At 49.3% G+C, this 20,149-nt stretch overlaps 6 protein-coding genes across 6 annotated transcripts; 5 read left to right on the forward strand and 1 right to left on the reverse strand.

Moving 5' to 3' along the window:
* Positions 1-27: 27 nt before the first annotated feature.
* On the forward strand, positions 28-834 carry N7515_000208 (uncharacterized protein; the record flags this gene model as incomplete). The annotated part of the gene is made up of 2 exons (XM_056660952.1): positions 28-81; positions 529-834. 2 exons carry the CDS (start codon positions 28-30, stop codon positions 832-834), a joined length of 360 nt encoding a protein of 119 aa, XP_056526118.1.
* Positions 835-1,213: 379 nt separating this feature from the next.
* On the forward strand, positions 1,214-1,483 carry N7515_000209 (zinc knuckle domain protein; the record flags this gene model as incomplete). The annotated part of the gene is made up of 1 exon (XM_056660953.1): positions 1,214-1,483. The coding sequence occupies one exon, from the start codon at positions 1,214-1,216 to the stop codon at positions 1,481-1,483; it is 270 nt and encodes an 89-aa protein (XP_056526119.1).
* Positions 1,484-5,164: 3,681 nt separating this feature from the next.
* Positions 5,165-6,277, forward strand: N7515_000210 (SWIRM domain-containing protein; the record flags this gene model as incomplete). Its single annotated transcript, XM_056660954.1, has 1 exon — positions 5,165-6,277. The coding sequence occupies one exon, from the start codon at positions 5,165-5,167 to the stop codon at positions 6,275-6,277; it is 1,113 nt and encodes a 370-aa protein (XP_056526120.1).
* Positions 6,278-7,129: 852 nt separating this feature from the next.
* Positions 7,130-8,632, forward strand: N7515_000211 (CDC50/LEM3 family protein; the record flags this gene model as incomplete). The annotated part of the gene is made up of 6 exons (XM_056660955.1): positions 7,130-7,223; positions 7,280-7,316; positions 7,376-7,472; positions 7,531-8,251; positions 8,304-8,466; positions 8,533-8,632. 6 exons carry the CDS (start codon positions 7,130-7,132, stop codon positions 8,630-8,632), a joined length of 1,212 nt encoding a protein of 403 aa, XP_056526121.1.
* A 2,071-nt stretch (positions 8,633-10,703) lies between these two features.
* On the reverse strand, positions 10,704-14,091 carry spt16 (chromatin-remodeling protein SPT16; the record flags this gene model as incomplete). The annotated part of the gene is made up of 6 exons (XM_056660956.1): positions 10,704-11,198; positions 11,255-13,285; positions 13,346-13,498; positions 13,563-13,684; positions 13,740-13,824; positions 13,912-14,091. The coding sequence occupies 6 exons, from the start codon at positions 14,089-14,091 to the stop codon at positions 10,704-10,706; spliced, it is 3,066 nt and encodes a 1,021-aa protein (XP_056526122.1).
* Positions 14,092-14,731: 640 nt separating this feature from the next.
* Positions 14,732-19,656, forward strand: N7515_000213 (putative MFS monosaccharide transporter; the record flags this gene model as incomplete). Its single annotated transcript, XM_056660957.1, has 11 exons — positions 14,732-14,851; positions 15,060-15,208; positions 15,267-16,061; positions 16,698-16,892; positions 17,199-17,564; positions 17,621-17,698; positions 17,769-18,057; positions 18,135-18,328; positions 18,385-18,655; positions 18,756-19,197; positions 19,262-19,656. 11 exons carry the CDS (start codon positions 14,732-14,734, stop codon positions 19,654-19,656), a joined length of 3,294 nt encoding a protein of 1,097 aa, XP_056526123.1.
* Positions 19,657-20,149: the final 493 nt, after the last annotated feature.

Raw genomic sequence — 20,149 nt, forward strand, 5'->3', positions numbered from 1 at the left:
CAGAGATGATGAACAAATAAAGAGATCATGAACCAACAAAGATATCAACACATGATTTCAAATCATCACACGTCAGCTCACGTCAGCACTTCAAAGGATCAGTGACATGTCCCCTTTGATTGATATAACACATGACTTCAAAGGATCAGTGACCTGTCACCCTCTGATTGATATACCCCGTGACAGTTTGTTGCTGAAGGCAATAAGATAGACGATACGAATCAAGGATATCTTTTGGTGGGTAGAAACATCAATTGATTCTTGAGGATCTAACAAGAACCCGAAGTGCAAACCTCCGTATTACTCCGCATTACTCCGCATCTTCTTATCTTATCGGTTCATGCATCCTTCAACCTGACCTTAGTCCTTTGCTATTGGGTCGTCCACTACCCCATCCAGTATCTTGGGACTCCCCTCCTTACAATTGCCTTCTTCCCAACACCACCGCCAGCTGATCTAACCGACAGACTCATTCCTGTACCCACGGCAAATTGAGTTTCCATTAATCATCGCCCGAGATAGTTATAGGAGGCGGTACGAGGAGCGAAAGTAGGGGCAGCGCCCGGAGGAGACGGTATACCGAACTCTCTCTGGCACAAGCTCATCGGGGTACCGGTAATTCTGGAAACACTGGTTCAGTTATTCAACGCATGCATAAACACGGGATACAACCCGTCACATTTCCAGCGCTCAATCACAGTTGTGCTCCGAAAGCAAGGTAAAAGCGACTACCAGCCCGCAAATTCCTTCCGATCCGTCGCGCTGCTGAACAACGCTCGGGAAGTTTCTGGAGGCAGTTGTCGCACAACGTGTGAACGGCTCAAGCCAAATTGATTTAATACTGGCTAGGCCACATGCAGTGAACGAAAAGCTCGAAGAAGAGAAGGAGCGGAACAACCAGAACAATAGTTAACTCTACTGTGTAGAAGTAGCGGTCAGGGCGGTGGCAGAACCGGAGCGTGCGGGGAAAAGCTACGGCAGCGTGCAGGGCCATAGTGAGAAGCGGGTCTAACTAAACCATTACACCACTTACACGACGAATCAGCTACAGCAGAAACCAACGGGGCTTACTCTCACGAACCCATCTAGGCGTGCGAAAGGGCATATCCATTGATCATGCTATCCACATTATCATCGACTGAATCAAAACCACTTGGGGAAGGGCAAGCCAGTGGTGGCTCTGCTGCTGCTGGACGTGTCTGGAGCATAGACAATGTCTCCCGTGCACGTCTACTACACAAACTCAGGAAACGACGTCCAACTAATGCTCATCAATAGGTTCAAGGCATGCGCAAACTGCAAGTCTTTCGCAGCAATACAGAAACGGGCAGCATGTCTCACCAGCGGAGCTTTCAAGACCACGGCAGCAGAGGCACTGAACGTCGAGCTTCACCTACCACCTATCTCTGTTCACATGAACCGATTAGTGAAAGAAACAGCTTGCGACTACGAACAGGGCCGGTATTCGCCGTCCCATGATTGATGCTATGGTGCTGACCGGCAGAAAAGAGAGACTGGGCTGGATGGACACCCATGGAGGCGCAGACCTGGCAGGCGGACAGATGCCTCACGGCTCCCCCGGGACCTTTGTCGAAGAACTGGGGCAGTCGGAAAGCATTCATCCAAGCACCATGGCAGGCACCGCCAAAAGGTGATCATTGGGGATAGAGAAGTTGCGGTCAACCGTCATAATCAGATCCTGACAAAAGGTCCAGAAGAAATGCCCCTGATTTTGTACACTGACGGCAGCGGAATTGATGGAAGGATTGGAGCGACAGCGGTCGTGGACCTTGTGGATTGACATGCCCATAGCCAGGTGGGAGATGATGAATTGTCCACCATATATGCGGCAGAACTTCGAGCCATCGAGATGGCACTCGCGATGGCTCTGGAAAGCACATAACCACTGGTTGAGCAGGCGAGAAATGCACCTTTGTGGACACTAAAGCAGCGCTAGAGGCACTCAAGCGACCACGGATGCCATCGGGACAGGTCTATCTGTCAGGATGCCTCGACTCGATCCAGCGGTTTGCTGGCAGAGGGGCCTGGACAGAATTGAGATGGATTCTTGCACATCAAGGAGTCATTGGCAATGAGATCGCAGACTAACACGCAAGATAAGCAGCGCAGGACCCGGACGGGCCACATAACCCTCTCGACGGAGGGCCATGCCGCATGCGGCATGCCTCGCAGCCGCAGCGAAGCGAAGTTGGAGTGGAAGATGATGTGGGCGACGGAGACGACCAGTCAACCGACGAAACGCCTAATTGAGATACCGAAAAAGAAGACTCTAGAATACTGGTCAGGCTTGCGAAAGCGCCGACGTGTATTCCGATGCAGCTTACAACTGGGCGAATTGGCCTAGGGGCTTACCTGGGTCCTGTATCATATCAACCGACATGAAACAGCGCGGTATGGTTGCGATCTTGGCAAATCGAACGATAACTCATGTCCCGCTGGGATGTCTCCTGCACCGGGACGAGCGAGACTGGATGAAACGCGCTCTCTCCGACAAAGGAATCACTCTCCATCGAGGTGAACTCCTGACACGGCCGGAGGCCCGCAGGATTGTGGTCGAATTCATGGTCAAGACCGGTCTTTTGGGCCAATTTCGGACAGTTGGTCCTATGGCACTAGGCGAGGAAGAAGGTGATGGCAAAAGAGCAGAGACAAAGACCCCGTAGACGGTGTGACGGGAAAAGAAGAGGAATGGCGCCCATTAGGAGTGCATGTCAGGTCCATTGTACTCCCTTGATCCAAGCGAACACGCAAGCGGTGTCGACAAGACTGGGCGGCTGGAGCGAAGGGGATGTGGGGATGGTGTGTGTTGGAGCGAGACCCTGGTCACACCCGTGATCAGGAGTAGAATGACGTTCATTTTGACTTTGTGTGTTTATCTTTCCATTCGAGGGCGATTGGTTGGAACCTCGCTTTGCCCAGTGGGCTGGCGACCACTCTTTCCAGCTGTCGACAGGCCTGACACACTCCCGGGTCCCGCATAGCAGCATATTATTAGAGCGAGCTACATCGGGCAAATGTATTCAATACATCATCATCATCATAATGTGCCGATACTGATCCACTAGTCTCTGCAGAGAGGACACTTGATGAAATGCTATGACGAGTCACAGAACTCTTCAGATGAAGAGTGCACTTTACACCAGATTATCAAATGATGGAGAGGAAGAGGGCAAGCGAGGGTCATAGACCTCTTGCATATTCCTGGCACGTTCTCATGTTCCACCTCATTGGACTACTCCCGTCTTATATGTAACTAAACCCTGTCGCTCGTGGCATTATCACTCCCGGCTCCGGTTGTAAGGAATCAAGGATCTTTATCCGTGACACTTTTTTCCAAGGAACTCAATGAGGGATGCGCTCCGGAGTCGGGAATGCTAGCAGATTGGGATATTTGCCTATAAATCCCAGATGCTTTGCATAAGTGGGACTGCGAGTGTCCAAGGTAGTTGACTACACGCCTTATCTACTCAAGCACAGACCAGCATTTGAAGACGCATCCTTGTACACAGTAATATGTATACAGTAGTAATCGACCGAGTGGGGGTGCTCTGACCTAGATGGGGCTAGTTTTCTTGCTTTCAACAACTAGTGGGTAGTTTAGAAGGACGGCGACGTTGATGTTGAGGGTAGGGGACATACGTACCTACACAGAGGAAGTATGAACTTCATTTCCACACAGTAGTAAAAGGGGCTCCAACAGATATCATATGATGCTGCACTGTGTAATTGATTCTGGCGCGGTCATGTATACACAGAGATTACCATGTTGAAAACGACAGGATAAGGAAGAACTGCGCTGCTAGCTAGCAGCTGGAAGCATTCTTCATAAACGCTAGTTATATGTCGTATCTCTATGTGAAGATGACATCATGTTTGTTTATCATTTTGTAGATAGAAGTATCTACTCCGTAGACTTTGAGTTGCATATGTACATACTGTAGTACGAAAATCACTTATGGACCTGAGGTACATGGTAGGCAGTCATTGAACATGTGTTCTAACATTAGAAACCACCCATTAACTACAATGAGTCACACTTGAAATGCTAGTTCTTTGATTGGTAGAAAAGGGATTGCAAATTCTCTGAGTCAGATTGACCAAGTAAAAGTGAAGTCACATTTTCTTTTTCCTAAGAAGAATTGAGAAGACTGGAAGATTGCAATACAAGAACATCCAAAGATAAAGATCTACAGTAATAGATCACATGGGGCAGGGGTGGGGTGCTCTTTAATGATTGGCCTACTCCTGCGGCTGTTCTTATTAGGTGATTGCCCGCATGGGATGTTGTCATGTGGCAGCGGAGATTAGGCAGGAAAGAAGAGACGAGGAGAACTCTGGTACTGGTACATACTTGGCCAAGTTACTAACCATGTACATCAAGGTACCTATACTACAATACTTTCAACCTGGTGATGTATGAGGGTCTTGGTACCATTACCATACTGAAATAAAGAGGGGGAACCAAATGATGAGATCAGCTGGTTCCTTTCAAATGACGCCCAATTCCCCCCTCTCAGATCCCTTGATGCCCGCTCTGATACCCTCCACTAGTCCTATTCCAGCCAGTCCATTGGTCTCATGAGCCTTGGAGAAACTCGGACTCTCCATCGCTAAGCGCCACCCCGCAGTTTATCATCACCCTCAGCCCCATCCCAACTGACTCACAGTTCGCTTTCGATCCCGGTTCCTTACTCGATTCCCCTCTCTCCTCTCTCTCTCTCTCTTTCTTACTTTCCATCTTTCTCTCCACTATTCCCCTTCATTTGGTCCATTCCCCATCGATGGACTATCACCCTCTTCATCATATTGACTCATTCGGCCATTGGAGCCTTAACGCCGAGACTTAAGTCTGGTTTATCGCCACTCAGAGAGACAAAGAGGTAGACCTGACAAATCATCTGTTTCGCCTGGTGATTCAACTTCCATTGAGTTCCATAAACACTCCGCTCATCAGCCTTCGCCATCCATCTTCTCACATCACCTGGTGTATCCATCTCCCCCATCCCCCAAAACTTCTGGAAACCGTTTCCCTGGACAACATTGACTACTTAACCTTACCATCGCCAATTATCGCTGGCCCAGCGGTATTTAACCTGGAATGACTTCATCCACTGGCTGGCAGCCAGCCACACAGCCTCCCACCATGCATCGTCTCCCGTCCGTTTCCAGCCTTATGTCACCCCCCGAGACCAAGCCACTCGAGAGCTTTGCTACTTCGATTTCGCCATTTGCAAAACCCCGAGAATCTTCCCCTGGCGACATAAAGCTTCCACCTATCTCAATTAATCGGAAACGGACGCAGTCAGAGATGGACCTTCCATCGCCACCTGTTACTCCGTACACAGGGAACAAGAAAAGCAATTCACATGTGTCGGATCAAATCGAGAGGGAGGTGGGGTCTCCCAGGGACCCTCTCCTTTTCCCTCGCCAGGACTCCGTTACTGACGCTGCCGCCGATGAGCCGTTGTTCGGACCCGTTCACCCTGCTTCTGCAGAGGCGCTCGTGGAAAGCCACATTGATTCTCATATGGCTATGTTTCGCAATAAGTCGAACAAACCAACACGAGATGAATATCTCCTGGCGCTCTCCTGTGTTCCTATCGTTTCAACCCTGTATAATCGCAACCCGGCTGCTTGGGCTCGGGAGGAACGCGACATACTGGAGCGTCAAATTCTCATGATGAATCGTCATCGCCCTGGAGATTACGAGCCTAAGTTGAAGAAGATTGCCCCAGCCCCGGCGAAGAAAACAGGAGTTCAACCGCGCGCGCAACGTGTCCGGGTCAAGCGCACCCCCAAGTCCACTCCAAAGCAGCAGGTGTTCGACACGTTCGATACTCCACAGACTCCAATCCCCAAACCGCGTGCTCTAGGCACGAATCGTGACGACACCGATTACCACTCACTCAAGGATTATTCGCCGCCGGCGGATACGCTAGGGAACAATTCTAAAGCATTGAAGGCGGATTGGAAAGGGCAGATGTTGGACCTTAGCAATGACCCGGACAGACATATGCTCAGTCCGGCCGAGCTCAATCTGGCCTCCACCCTCAGACTGTCATGTGCGACCTATTTATGCAGCAAGCGTCGTATTTTCGAGGCTCGGGTTCGAGCTCTCGGTGTGGGCAAAGAATTCCGTAAAACGGATGCTCAGCAGGCCTGCAAGATCGACGTCAACAAAGCCAGCAAACTTTGGACTGCTTATGAACGTGTGGGTTGGTTTGATGCCGAACTCTTCCGCCAATATCTGGTGTGATGGCAGCTGGTTGTGCATGACGTGAATTACAATGCCGCTGATTTATGACCCCTATGTCTCTCTCTCCCCCCCCTTTTCCCTATCGACCGGCTGAGCCACCAAGACATCATTTCCATCAACTGACACGACCTCAGTGTCCGCAAATGCGAAGTACAGCTCACGACTATTAATCCATCTTGCTGAACCTGACCAAGTCAATGCACGGGTACTTACAGATCTGCAGTCTGCCTTTCAATTTCTTCCCTTGCTACTTTTTTCACGACTTTTTACGACACGTTCTTTCCATTCTCAAGATTCCCCCTTGTTGTTCTGCTTTTTTGCTCACTTTACTCCCTTGTTCTATTCCCCTCTCACCCCGCATACATGGGTTTACTCTTTAACCTTGATTGCTGGCTATGGCGTTAGGTGCTTGAATTTCCATTCGGTCTAAGAGGGCAGGCTTGGTTAGCCATGGGTGTTTTGTTTTTTTCTCATCTTGCACTTGGTCTTGCTTCGTGGTTCTCCCTTTCAGAACGTCAATAGCACATATGATAAGGCTTGATACCCTGACCTGATATTGGTATTCGTACATCAAATTGTACATGAATTGAAATTGAAATCCACATTGACATGTAATCTATTTTGATCAAGCGGTTCAGTCAAGATAAGGTAGAAAAGAGTACATCAGATCGTACATACAGTTTGATGTGTTGGATGTGGAGGTGTTTCTAATTTAAACTAAAGCGGTGGCGATCGTAATCCTCCGACAGTCCGGCGCCACCTTTTTTTGACGTATCCCTTCTCTTATCATCAGCCTGACTTCCATCTCCCAGTTCCTCTCCTGAATCATTCTGAAAAGTGGAAGTGGAAGCCATGTCTCAGGATGGGGTGACTCGTGCTGAGTCCATTGAGGAACAGCGTACGAGGGACGATGATGACAAAAAGCCAAAGACTCGCCGACCAGCCAGTAGGTCCTGGATGGGTCTTCACAAAGCCTTTGCTAAGACTAACCTGTTCACCCAGATACTGCTTTTCGCCAGCAACGACTGAAAGCATGGCAGTGAGCTTGAGATCCATATTGTTTTGTCCAGGTTCTGTTGGTACTAACCCCTTCGCCAGACCAATCTTGACCCCTAAGAGCGTTCTCCCTCTGTTTTTCATCGTTGGCGTTATTTTCGCCCCAATCGGTGGTGTTCTCCTATGGGCAAGCTCTCTCGTATGCTCAAATCCCATGTCTCCGTGCTCGAAATATCTCTGACGATCCATGTGCTTAGGTCCAAGAAATCTCGATCGATTACTCCGACTGCGCGACCCTGGCACCGACCAACGGTTATGATTTCGTTCCTCGTTACTCTGCGACCTTCAAATCATCTAAGCCTTTTACGCCCCCCAGCTGGAGAAAGTCAAATGACTCGGGCGCCATCACCTGCCGTCTTCTTTTCGAGATCCCCAACGAGCTTCCAGCACCTGTTTTCATGTACTATCGCCTCACCAACTTCTATCAAAACCATCGCCGATATGTCGCCTCATTGGATTTGAATCAGCTGAAAGGAGACGCTGTCTCTTACAATACAATCAAGGGTGGCCCATGCGACCCGTTGGCGGTCAACACCACTGCTCACAAGGTCTACTATCCATGTGGCCTGATCGCCAACTCGTTCTTCAACGATACCATAATGCAGCCGTTGGTCCAAGACCCGAATGAAACCGGCAATGAGACCACCTTCTACGAAATGACTAAGAAGGGTATCGCGTGGGACAGTGACAAGGAACTCATCAAGCAGACGAAATACACCTCGGATCAAGTGCTACCACCCCCCAATTGGGCTTGGGCCAGTCAAGATGGCGTTTATAAAAGCATTCCCAACTTGCATGAAAATGAAGATTTCATGGTTTGGATGAGAACAGCTGGTTTGCCATCATTCAGCAAGCTTTCTCGCCGTAACGACACACATGGCATGCCCGCTGGGACCTATGCGATTGACATTGGTGATAGTATGTTCTCTATGACTGCCTTGTTTATTTGCCTTTGCTAATTGGATTTCAGATTTCAATGTCACCAAATATGCTGGAACAAAATCGATCTTGATCTCCACTCGGACAGTTCTTGGAGGAAAGAACCCTTTCATGGGCATTGCCTATATAGTCGTTGGAGGAATTTGCGTACTTCTTGGGGCTCTCTTCACTGTAGCACATTTAGTGCGTCCGAGGTATGACTTTGCTCTTAACATCTGTTGCTCGTTGAGATTCAACAGGCTAACTTTCGGGGTCTACAGGAAACTTGGTGATCACACATATCTTACTTGGGATTCAAATCAGCCGAACACTGCCGTCGCAACAGGACGGGATGATAGGTATGGCTCCAATGCCCCTTAATTATGTTCCACTTCCGTTCTGTCTGTTCTGCTTTGGCGTTCTCTCTTTTTTCTTTTTCTGTCTCTCTCCCCCGAGTGCTTCAAATACTATTCAAGTATTCGATGTTTCAGACATGTAAATATCCATTGGGATTTCCGGGAAATTGGTGTTTAGCATGGTGTTATATCCATGTATCTAACTTGACATTGCCATTCAACGACATTCTTTTCTGAGCCTTGTGGTGACCTCATCTGGTTCGAGGAAGCTCAAGAAACTCCGACATACCAATCTAGTTCTTCCGCGCTCTTCCTATGCTGATCTTTGAAATGCTCGCATTCTTTGCTCATGATGTGCATTCCCGTGTGACGCCGCATTCCTTCGGATCATGGAATTAGGCGTTGATGGCATGTTTAGGGTTGGGGAAATCCCAGTCATATGCCTATGATACGACAGATTGGTGTATTTCAAGGCTGAGGAGTTTCATGTTCTGTTCCATTTCAATTCTTACCTCTTCTTCCTCTGTCTCTCTTTACTCCATACACTCGTTTAGTTTCGTTTTTATCCACCCCATCCGTTCTCTTCTCTGAAACAGGCGTGAAGGGGGAGCATCAATACCCAAGGGCTCCCAACGCCAACATGATCTGTCGCTCATTTACTCAGCTTGTGGTCCTTGTCATGGTCCTGTGTCTGCATGTTGAGTGCAGCCCCCTTACTGTCCAGAGAAGAGGTGTCTGTGCCACTGAAGACCCTGGCCCAGAATTTGTCTCTGAAGTAGCCCGCCTAAAGTCGGATGAAGCAGAATTTGGCAGTTCGCAGGCCAGGATGGTTCCGATTGAGATCGATACCTGGTTCCATATCATCAGCAGCAAGTCAGAGATTGCTCAGGTCTCTGATGATATGATTGATTCACAGGTCAGTTCTGCCTTTCCGTTCAAAAGGGCATGTTGGTGCTAATTCAACTCTACCCATAGCTCTCTATTCTGCAACAATCCTATGCAGACGCTGGCATTTCCTATAGGTTGCAAGGCGTGACCCGTCATGTCAATGATGTATGGGCAAGTAATGCGGATGATATGGCTATGAAAACAGCCCTTCGTAAAGGAAGCTATCGGACATTGAACGTTTATTTCCAAACCGATCTCCAGGCTGCTCCTGGGCAAGCAGGGCGCGCTTTCGAGCAAAGGGGGCAAGCAGCAGCAATGACCTGGCATCGAGTGTCCTTGGATTCTGTACCTTGCCTGATCCGAGTGTGAATGCCAGTAGCCCAGCCTCCCACTACGTGAAGGATGGCTGCAATATTTTGGCTAAGACCATGCCCGGTGGCTCTTTGGATCTTTACAATCGAGGTGGAACTGCCATTCACGAAATCGGTCACTGGAATGGCCTTCTACATACATTCCAGGGAGAATCCTGCTCGGCAGATAACCCCGGGGATTATATAAGTGACACACCACAACAGTCCACTCCGACAGATGGGTGCCCTGCCCGGAAGGATTCGTGCCCGGACTCGCCTGGGCAGGATGAGATCCATAACTTCATGGATTATTCGTCTGACGTGTGCTATGAGAGCTTCACACCCGGACAGGGACAACGCATGCGAAGTATGTGGACCTCGATGCGCGAGGGGAAGTAATGCATAGTGCTTGAGATCGCTTGCCTTACACGTCTGTTTCCCGCGACCTTAGCCCCAGATGTGGATTTTGTCGCGTTCTCACCTCATATAGCCAACAGTCTCTTTCCATCGCTTGGTAGTCACCTGTGACTGGCAACAAGCCAGGTACAATCCCGTATATCTGTATGTCTATAAACAACCCATCTAGTCTGGCATTGATGCTGCAATTTGAGATACATATTACCCGTGGAGAAAAGAGAACTCCGTATGAATATGATTTAAACTGAATAAAGTACAGACGAGCGACTACCTTTCCTCCTGATTAATATCATGACTTGTGTCGGTCTTCCCCCTGCCAATCAGCAAGAAGAACAGTGGCCCATCGTTACCGTCCATGAGCTAGCGCATGAAGGACAACGTACACACAACATGCAAGAAAGCAACGATTGGTGCCCTAGTAAGAATGGTCACCACGTTCGATTAGCGTTTGCGTTTCGTACCACGATCGTTCTCCTCAAGGTTGGTCTCTTTGTCTTTACGTTTCGCCTTTTCCTCGAGTTCATCCCAGTCCTCCCCACTCTCTTCATCACCGCTGAACTCTTCATCGCTGGCATCGGCGCTCGCATCATCGTCAAATTCACTGTCCTCCTCAGAACTCTCGTCTCCAGCTGCAAGTTCCGATTCGGATAGCTCGAAAGCCGACTCCTCCTCCTCATCTGAGCCATTCTCAGAGTCCGATTCGGCGGACAAGAAAGACCAGCCGCCATCAGCGAAGAAACCATATGGATCACTGACCACTGTCTTCATGATCGTGGTCCAGTTCAGGTTCAGTGGACCCTCGGTGAAGGCAATATCAACAGAATCAAGCCAGTCCTTGACACCTTCGAGTGCTTCAACGGGAATCGTGTTAATATGAACGGGAGTCCGGCGGAAATCTTTGAAAATAAGGACCATGTCGAAATTTTTGAGTCCAAACTGTGCACGTGTTAGTAGATTGTACTGATACAATGACAGTTTATGGAAGTAATTACCTGAACTCTCTCCAAATGAGCAATCTCGATCTCATTCAGCGTGACCGTCGTAAAAGGAGGCTCAGTAAGCTGGACAAGAGCATCTGTAGTCGGTTGAATCAAGACGTTGGAGCGATTGGGCACGCCAGTGAAGCCGATCTCCCTGAATGGGATATCGACATCAACACCCTCGTCTTTGCCAGCGTCTGCAATTTTCTCGGCGAAAGCCTTGAACTCACGGTCCAACGCAGCTCTACGCCGTCTCTCTTCCTGTTCAGCCTCAAACTCCTCCTCATCTCCGTAGCGGTGCTTGCGCCGACGATTTCCAGTCTCATCGAATTGCATCTCCGTGGCCTCGCGGTAAAACTGGATGTCCTTTGTCTTCCGCTTTCCGATCATGATCGGCGTTTTGAGATGTACATGAATCAAGACAATCAATTCATGGGCGCATGGCTGGAAGAAAAGATGCTTTACGTTGCTGAAGAGCACATCAACATGCTCGTTGCGGAAAGGCGATAGGTACCGAAGACCATTTTGATGGATCTCGACTTCTCCGGGAACTCGCTTACCGTCCAAAGGAGGTCGCAGATAAACGTCAGGGAGTTTAACGGGGCGTCGGTTCCTGATTTCAACCAGTTTATCCTGCTCCACGACATCCTCCAGTTCCTTCTTCTCCTGCTCTCGGCGTAGAGCCGTCTTGCGCAGTTCAGTGATATCTTGGGCAACTCGTGCAAGACGATCATTGTCCTTGGACCGGAGAGTGAGGTTGCGGACAAAATGGGCCGACAGATCTTCAAAAGGTTGGTCATCTTTCCGACCAACACCCTGGCCCGGCGATAGGAAGTTGATCCGTAGGTAGGCGTACTCTCCCTCATCGCTTTTGCTGGCATTCTTTATGGTGTTGATGTGGAAGGGAACAGGCCGGCCCATGATAGGCACAATCACAGTCGAGGTTTTCAGGTCGACATAAACGGTAAGATCCTTGACCTTAGCAGGCAGTTGGTTGTCTCGCTTGTAAGACTCAAAACGCTTGAACTTCTTTTGTGCAACCCCGTTATCATCTCCAGTGGTACCAGCGAACCGCTCCAGGCCCTCCTTCGTCTTCTTCGCAGCGAGCTCTTTCTGGTGCTCCCGACGACGGGCTTCGGCTCCTTCGTTGACCTGGGTGGGCCGTTCAGCACGAAGCTTTGTCCTCGTGACGTTTCTACCAGCAATCGCACTGGACTTTGTCTCCTTCTTCTCTTTGACGGGCTTCTCGGGCTCTTCCTCATCGCCGAAATAGAAAGAGATCGAGTCCATGTCGATCCCAGCGTCTTTGGTGAAAATGTGAGGCCCGCTTTCTCCAACGCGAATCGTGTCAGTGATGACCATAGAGTATCCGCCATTCTTGGCGCTCTTCGACTCTGGATCCTTCACATCAGTCAGTCCAATCGTGATGGACAGTGTCATGCCATTTTTCAGGACACGGTTGTTTTTGGAGTTGAGGACCATATTGGCATCGCGCAGCTCAATTCCAATGCCCGCACCGACATTCTTCAGGAAGTGTGCCTCCAATTCGGGCTTCTTAGACCGAACGAGACCCATAGCCTTGTTGTAAACATCTTTGGCTACCACGCCATCCCGAATCTCTTTCATGGTTGCTTCATGAAGACTCAGCAGAAAGGCATAATTTGCTTCTTGTGATTTGGTGGGATCAACCAAATAGGTACGCGCAATAAGGGAACTATATGTCTTGTACCTGATTCCGAAGCTGGATAGAATGATACCCGGTTCAAGGTTTCTGCTGTCGGGTGTCGCCGTGAGCTTCAGATCGTAGACCCCTCCGCTTTGAATTACAGGGCCGTAAGCCCAGTCAATCTGCTGAGGGTCGAAGTCTGAGGGTAGCCGCGCCAGTTTGTTGAAGAATTTCGCATCGTCAATCTTGGCATCAACTTTCGCGGCGAGAGCCTTGTGTGTCATTTTCTTTTCTTCGTCGAGCAAACGAGACATCTCATCGACGAAGTACTCTGACATTAAGCCACTGCATGCTCTGGAGGCATTGCGAATCGAGACCTTGATATTGTGTTAGTGAATGTCAATTTCGCTTGAGCGCACTGTCATAGGTGAACCAACCAGTTCATCAGAATCTTTGATTGCAAAAGCAGCCGAAAGTGCGGGTGTTATGTCAACCTCCTCCACTTCTTTCGATATTTCTGCAAATGCACGTTTCCATTCATCCGCGAAGGGCCCCGAGGCCGTACTCTTGGGCAAAGTACCGACTTTGTTCTGCATATACAGTGGTTAGCCCAGAGAAGACCAAATCAGTGTTTAAAGCTCATCTAAAGCTCACCCCCGCGCCTTTGATAACATCCAAGCATTTTTCAAATGCTTTTGTTTTCGTTTCTGGATCTTTGGTGGTGACCAAGATCTCGAGTGGGATCTTGCCCCCTTTCAGTGGCTCGAGGTGTTTCGCTGCAATTTATCCCATCAGCTGTGACCAGTACAACACACATATATTAAATATCACCTTTCTTGGCTGTAGTGACCACATAGATCGATTCGGTCGTGAGGACAAATAGGGTGGCTGGGAATTCATACCCAAGAAGCCAAAACTAAAGACGAAGCCAGTCAGCGACACTGCCATCAGGATCCCAGCCTCGTTCATAACCGGACAGCACGACGGGAGATCAGTCACCCACATGCATGGCGTTGTTCTTCTGGAAGGAATTCTCCTCGTCGGTCTTGCCCATCAAAATGACCATAGACCCTGCGTTGCCGAAGAGGGCATTGCCCGAGCGCCTGTCGGCCTTCCATGAGGCATAAAAGCTAGAGAGGCGGTTGTAAAAGTTGGTGTCGTCAATGGTAATCTCCTCAGCCATGTTGGCGGTCTGATGCTAGCAGTATATGCCGCAATAGGAGACTAGGTGGATGGTGAGGAGCTGAATAGAAAAGTTGAAGAGCCGCTGAGGGTGTAGCGAGAGATGCTATTAAAAATGGTGTAGATAAGCTGATAGTGAATGCAGCAACCATGTGACAGCTGTGATGATGGAAGAGCAACAGACACCAACGGAGCTTAGGCTGTGAGGATTGATCAAAGCAGAAAGTGAAGTGCTGGGGGAAGGGAACGCGAAAAGCGCGTTCTGATTCTGACGTTTTGGTCTCAATGGGCTACCGTATCAAATTATTACCACTTTCGTATTAGTGTCCTTTTTCATTCAACCCTGGGTCCAACTCTTAAAAAAACGAATGTTTTGCTGATACCCCGTATCGCTCTCTCATTGAGCTTCTGCCCTTTTTATATTTTGGCGGAAGGCTCCCGTTCCTTTTCCTTATACCCCCTCAAACTCTTTAGTCAACATGTCAGTGAGCTTACACTTGCTCATTCGATCCGGAACCATTCATACGCCTACCTCCATTACCCAGATTCCACTACACATCAGCATCGAGCCAGTATCCCGTTGACGACTCATGACCATCCCCTCCTACGATGTACAGTGCGATCATTTGAGCCTATAAACAATGAAGTCACCAATATCTCCCATCCTTCTCGAGCCCCACCTTGGTGAACTCCCAGGAAGTTCACACAGGACTTCTCGCAATGATGCAGCTACAGGAGCATCTGCAGCAGGCGTGCGTGCAGTGAGTGCGCAGATGGTTGCTTTCTATTTCAGAGCGCCGATCAAAGCTTTTTTTCGTACGCGTGTTGAGTATGTAGTGTCTGTGGGCATCATGTTCTTTGTGTTGACGATACCTTATCTAGCTATATGGTACACTCTCCCACCGCTTCCGACGGCTAAGAAGTACAATCCGCTAATCACTGGTCTTTTTGACGTATTGTTTGGGACAGGCATTTGCGAGAGCCGTGAATCCCCGTGTTGCCGAAGGAAAATGGTCCCTACACACAACAACTCCAGGATTACTGCTTCATGCTGTTCGGACATATGGCTGGCGGTTTATCCCTAACCAGGTTCTTCCACCTTTAATGGCAAATGCAGGGTAAGAGTTTTCCTAGGGAGAATACCTTGGCATCAAGAGTTTTAACGGGGTTTACCAGTGTCGGCGCCGTTCTCTATACATCTTACCTCCAGGTTTTGGGGGCTCTACATGAACCAACTTCCCAAGGCGTCAAGCGAGTCTGGCCACCGGCTTCTCCTTCTGCAACCTTTGCTGCTGGGTTTACTGCCGGTACAATTCAGTCGATTGTAGCCGCCCCTCTGGACGCCTTGCAGGTCCGCTTCCAAACCAGTGACATGCTGGAGGGTCAGTATCGGAGTATGTGGCATTATGGTCACCATAAGCTCAAGCAGATTGGTCTCCGTGGGGTCTTTGCAGGATGGAGCCTCTCGTTTATGCGAGACTCGCTTGGCTACGCGGTGTTCTTCTCCTCGTTTGAATACATCAAGTCGCAGTCCTACTACACTTTCGTTGCCTGGTACTACGGGTCCTTACAAGCCCACCATGTGGGCATGCTTTCATCATCTGAGTCTAGTGATCGTGGTGTGCCGCTCATCAAACCCCATTATTCATTGGAGCCCATTTTCCTATTGATGGCTGGTTTTGTGGCGTCGATCGCTCAGCAAACCATTCAGCATCCCCTAAGCCGGATTCAAGATCTTCATCTGGGCCGGCTGGAATATCTGGATCATCAGGCCAGTTTCGTACCCTCGAGGCAGAAGATGATGCGGCTATACTACCACGCCTACCAAGAGACCTTCAAGAGATGCAAGCGGAAGGCTGTGCGGGCCGGGGGCTGGCGTCCCTGGTTGTTTCGTGGGTTTATCGGGAGTTCTATCCGCCAAGTACCTAGCACCAGCGCCGGTTTGATCATTTTCGAATTGGTGCGCCGACGGTACGCAAGTCTTGCTGATGCTGTCCATATCCAGAGTGATGGATATGACATTCTTCTCAGCTAACATGTTTTATCCGACGGGAACCTCCCATTCTATCCTCTCTCGGTTTTCTGTATCTATGCTATTCCGTTCACCGTTCGTTCCAGGGAAGAGACGGTTCAGGCCTACAGTTACGCACATATACATACGATACCCAACGTTCAACCAACCATGCTATATTCAAAATTCAAAGCACTATCGTAGATACGCCCATGACTTGGACGGTGACATTCAAACCTTCTATAACTATACCGGTTCGTTTATGAGTGATTAGATGTGGATATGACCTTGGAAGTACACAGTACAACAGTTAGGCGGTGCCCCCGAGAATAAGTTTCTTTACATGATCACGTAACTACATAATGGACCATGGTCCCGTGGACACATACACATGGCGAATAGTGTACGGAGTACATATTAATTATCTACGGAGTGATTCGGTTAGGGTCCTTGTCCATAAATAGTTAGTAACCTTACCTATCCGTCGATCCTTCCCGCTTCTAGAAAAACCGTGTACGTATGCGTACATTACCGGGCATTGTATTAAGAACGACCTTCGGCTTCTCTTATACTTTACCTTTTGACGTACTATCTAGCTTCCCAAACATCTTCCATCATCTGATTAAACTCATCTGTACCTGTCGGGTGTCCCAGACTATATTTGAATTTTGTTGGTGTAATGCTCTCTTGATTGGCTTCGGAGACCCTTACTTTGGCCCAAACGCACCCCCTCCCCCGGATCTCCGCCTTCGCGTCACCCGTTCTGACAGCACCTCGTCATCCTGCGTCGCGTGCGCCTTTGCGTAGTCCTTGGTATCCACTGCCCACATCGCCTGAGTGGTGTTGCCTCATCGTGACTCGTAAACCCCCCGGAAGTTGTGGTGCTGACTCCTTGTGGAGAACCTCTTATCGATATCACCTGTGTCCCGAGATCGACACCGCATTCCTTCCCCAGAGGGCTGCGAGGTTCAGCCCGTCAGCATCGCCATCATTACTCCGATCACTTCCTCCCCACGCTCCTCTAACATACCCCTCCAGCCCTTACCCTCTGATTCCCGCACATCAAGATATTCGGCCAACCCACTGGAGTCTACTAGCGAGAAGGGAAGTCGACGATCTTCCCAGTCGTCTGCTCGCTCGGTTGAGTCTGACTTCTCAACCTGGTCAGACAGCGGTGACCTTGCCGAGCAGTTTACTGGAACGGAGGATCCGTTGCAGGTCCACCTTCGCACATCTTCGGATCGACAGCTCTTGCGTCCAAAGGGGCGACGGAAACACCGCAAGCACGTACACGATTCTTCAGAATTGAGCAACGAGTGTTCTGTGATCGACATTGAAAAGATTCGGATACCAACCCCTCCCCCACGCCGAATCTCAACGGGCGAACGCGTGCTGGCTGCCATCATGACACCCAGGAACAGCCCGAACGCCCAGATGCATGGCTTGGTTGGGAAGCCGTTACTGTAGGTACCTCAAATTATAATGTTGTGATAGCACCGCTGACTCTAAATACATATAGTTACTTCACAAGCGTTTTTGTGTCACTGGGCGTCTTTCTTTTCGGCTATGACCAGGGTGTTATGTCTGGCATCATAACGTTCGTATCTCACTCCTCCAGCATAGACCTGTCACGGATATTGGGACGAACACGTGGCTAACAGATGCAGTGGCTGGTTCTTCCGCGACTACTTCAACCAGCCCTCTCGGGCTACAATTGGCACTGTGGTTGCGGTTCTCGAAGTCGGAGCATTCATATCCTCCCTTCTTGTGGGACGTGTTGGTGATATTCTCGGCCGCCGAAGGACTATCCTCTATGGCTCTATTGTGTTCTTCATCGGAGGCGCTCTTCAAACATGTGCAACAGGCATTCCCATGATGATAGTCGGCCGTGTCATTGCCGGTCTTGGTGTCGGTGCCCTCTCCACCATCGTGCCAGTCTACCAGTCTGAAATTTCGGTATGTAGTCGCCAACACTATAATTTTTCTTGGGCGGTCGTTCCCGCTTCGTGCTCGGTGTACTGATGAATCTCAAGCCTCCGCACAACCGTGGAAAGCTCGCATGCATCGAATTCACTGGCAATATAGCTGGATATGCAACCAGCGTGTGGGTTGACTATTTTTGCAGCTTCATCGACAACGACTACTCCTGGCGCCTCCCACTTCTCTTCCAATGTGTCATGGGGGCCTTGCTTGGAGTTGGCAGTCTCATGATATGTGAATCACCTAGGTGAGTAGAGGCTTTCCTTTCAAAGTTGTCAGGCTAACTCCTAGCTCCGTATCTAGATGGCTTCTTGATAATGACCACGACGAGGAGGGTATGGTGGTAATCGCAAATCTTTATGGTGGGGGCGACCCTCTTAATGATAAAGCACGCCAAGAATACCGGGAAATCAAGATGAACGTTCTCGTCCAGCGCCAAGAAGGCGAACGATCCTATTCAGACATGTTCCGCCGGTATCGCAAACGTGTTTTGATTGCCATGTCCGCCCAAGCCCTAGCGCAACTCAACGGGATCAACGTGATCTCTTATTATGCTCCTTACGTGTTTGAATCGGTAGGAAAGCCACATGCTGTTTCTGATCCCCAAAATCGTCTATCCTTACTCAGAAATGTCCAAAATGTCATACGCTAATGCTGACCAAAATCGAATATAGGCTGGTTGGGCTGGACGGGATGCCATCCTTATGACTGGAATTAACGGTATTTCGTACTTACTGTCTACCATACCACCATGGTATCTGGTGGATGGCTGGGGTCGACGACCGATCTTGCTTTCGGGCGCTGTTGCCATGATGATTTCCCTTTCTCTCATCTCTTATTTCATCTACATCGAAATTCCCGCTACTCCAAAGTTGACGGTCATCTTCGTCATGCTCTATAATGCAGCTTTCGGGGCTTCCTGGGGGCCCATTCCATGGTTGTACCCTCCGGAGATTCTGCCCTTGAGCATCCGTGCCAAAGGTGCAAGCTTGAGCACCGCTTCAAACTGGGCATTTAATTGGCTCGTTGGCGAGGTGACCCCTATCCTCCAAGAGATCATTAAGTGGCGGCTATACTTGGTCCATGCATTCTTCTGTGCATGTAGTTTTGTGCTTGGTAGGATTCCTCGTCTGCCCCTAGTCATGCGGATGATGTCTGCAGTACTGACCTATTCCTACAGTTTATTTCTTATACCCCGAAACGAGTGGGGTCCGCCTGGAAGATATGGACGCTCTTTTTGGCGATGCTTCCACCACCATGCCCACGCCCGCCACTCAAGGCGAGCGAGGTTCCCTGATGGGTGCCGGTTCACCCGTCCCGTCACTTGACCTGCATCGGCAGTACGCTCAATTTGGGGCAGAGAACTCTATCCCTGGTCTAGATATCGATCCGCCGACTTCAAGTCATGAAGGGACCAGTAAACGTGGACGCTCGAATTCCCAACGGGACGGCATCCGAGGCGAAGGAATCGGTGGCTGGATCTCAAGCATGGTCAGTCGAAACCGAGCAGCTGGCGCTGGCGTTCCCAGCAGTCAATACAGACGTCTGGAGCAAGGAGAAGGGGACGAGCGATAGAAGGTCTACTCAACATCCCATGGCTTGGGTTTTGGTCATACATCTCTCCTTCGCACATACCATCACTGGTGGGATTTCTCTGTTGATTCCTTCTCCACAACACATATCCATTTCCTTGAGCTATATACCATGTCCGTTGTCCGTCTTTGATCGCTGTTTTGTCAGTTTTGTAGTATAGATTTTATTTCGCTACTAGAAGAGATGCCTCGTTGGATTTGGGTCATTCTTTTGGCAGGAATAAATCATGATATATTGTCCACATAAGGCTTTTTAGATGGTACTTGATGCGAGGTTATGTACATATTTGTTATGTACATAATGTACATAATGTAGCATTAACTGAATGAGATGAAAAATAAAAGATATAAAAGAATTAAGGTTAATGATCATAACTAACAATACGTGAAGTCGTGAACGGACACAAATAACTAGAGAGAGGTATAAATAGAAAATTGGTCAAAAGGAGACAAGGTTGCAAGGGCCACGTTCTGAA

The sequence above is a fragment of the Penicillium bovifimosum genome (assembly GCF_028826915.1).
Source record: "Penicillium bovifimosum strain IBT 22155 chromosome Unknown utg000001l_segment0_segment0, whole genome shotgun sequence".
Taxonomy (NCBI): Eukaryota; Fungi; Ascomycota; class Eurotiomycetes; order Eurotiales; family Aspergillaceae; genus Penicillium; species Penicillium bovifimosum.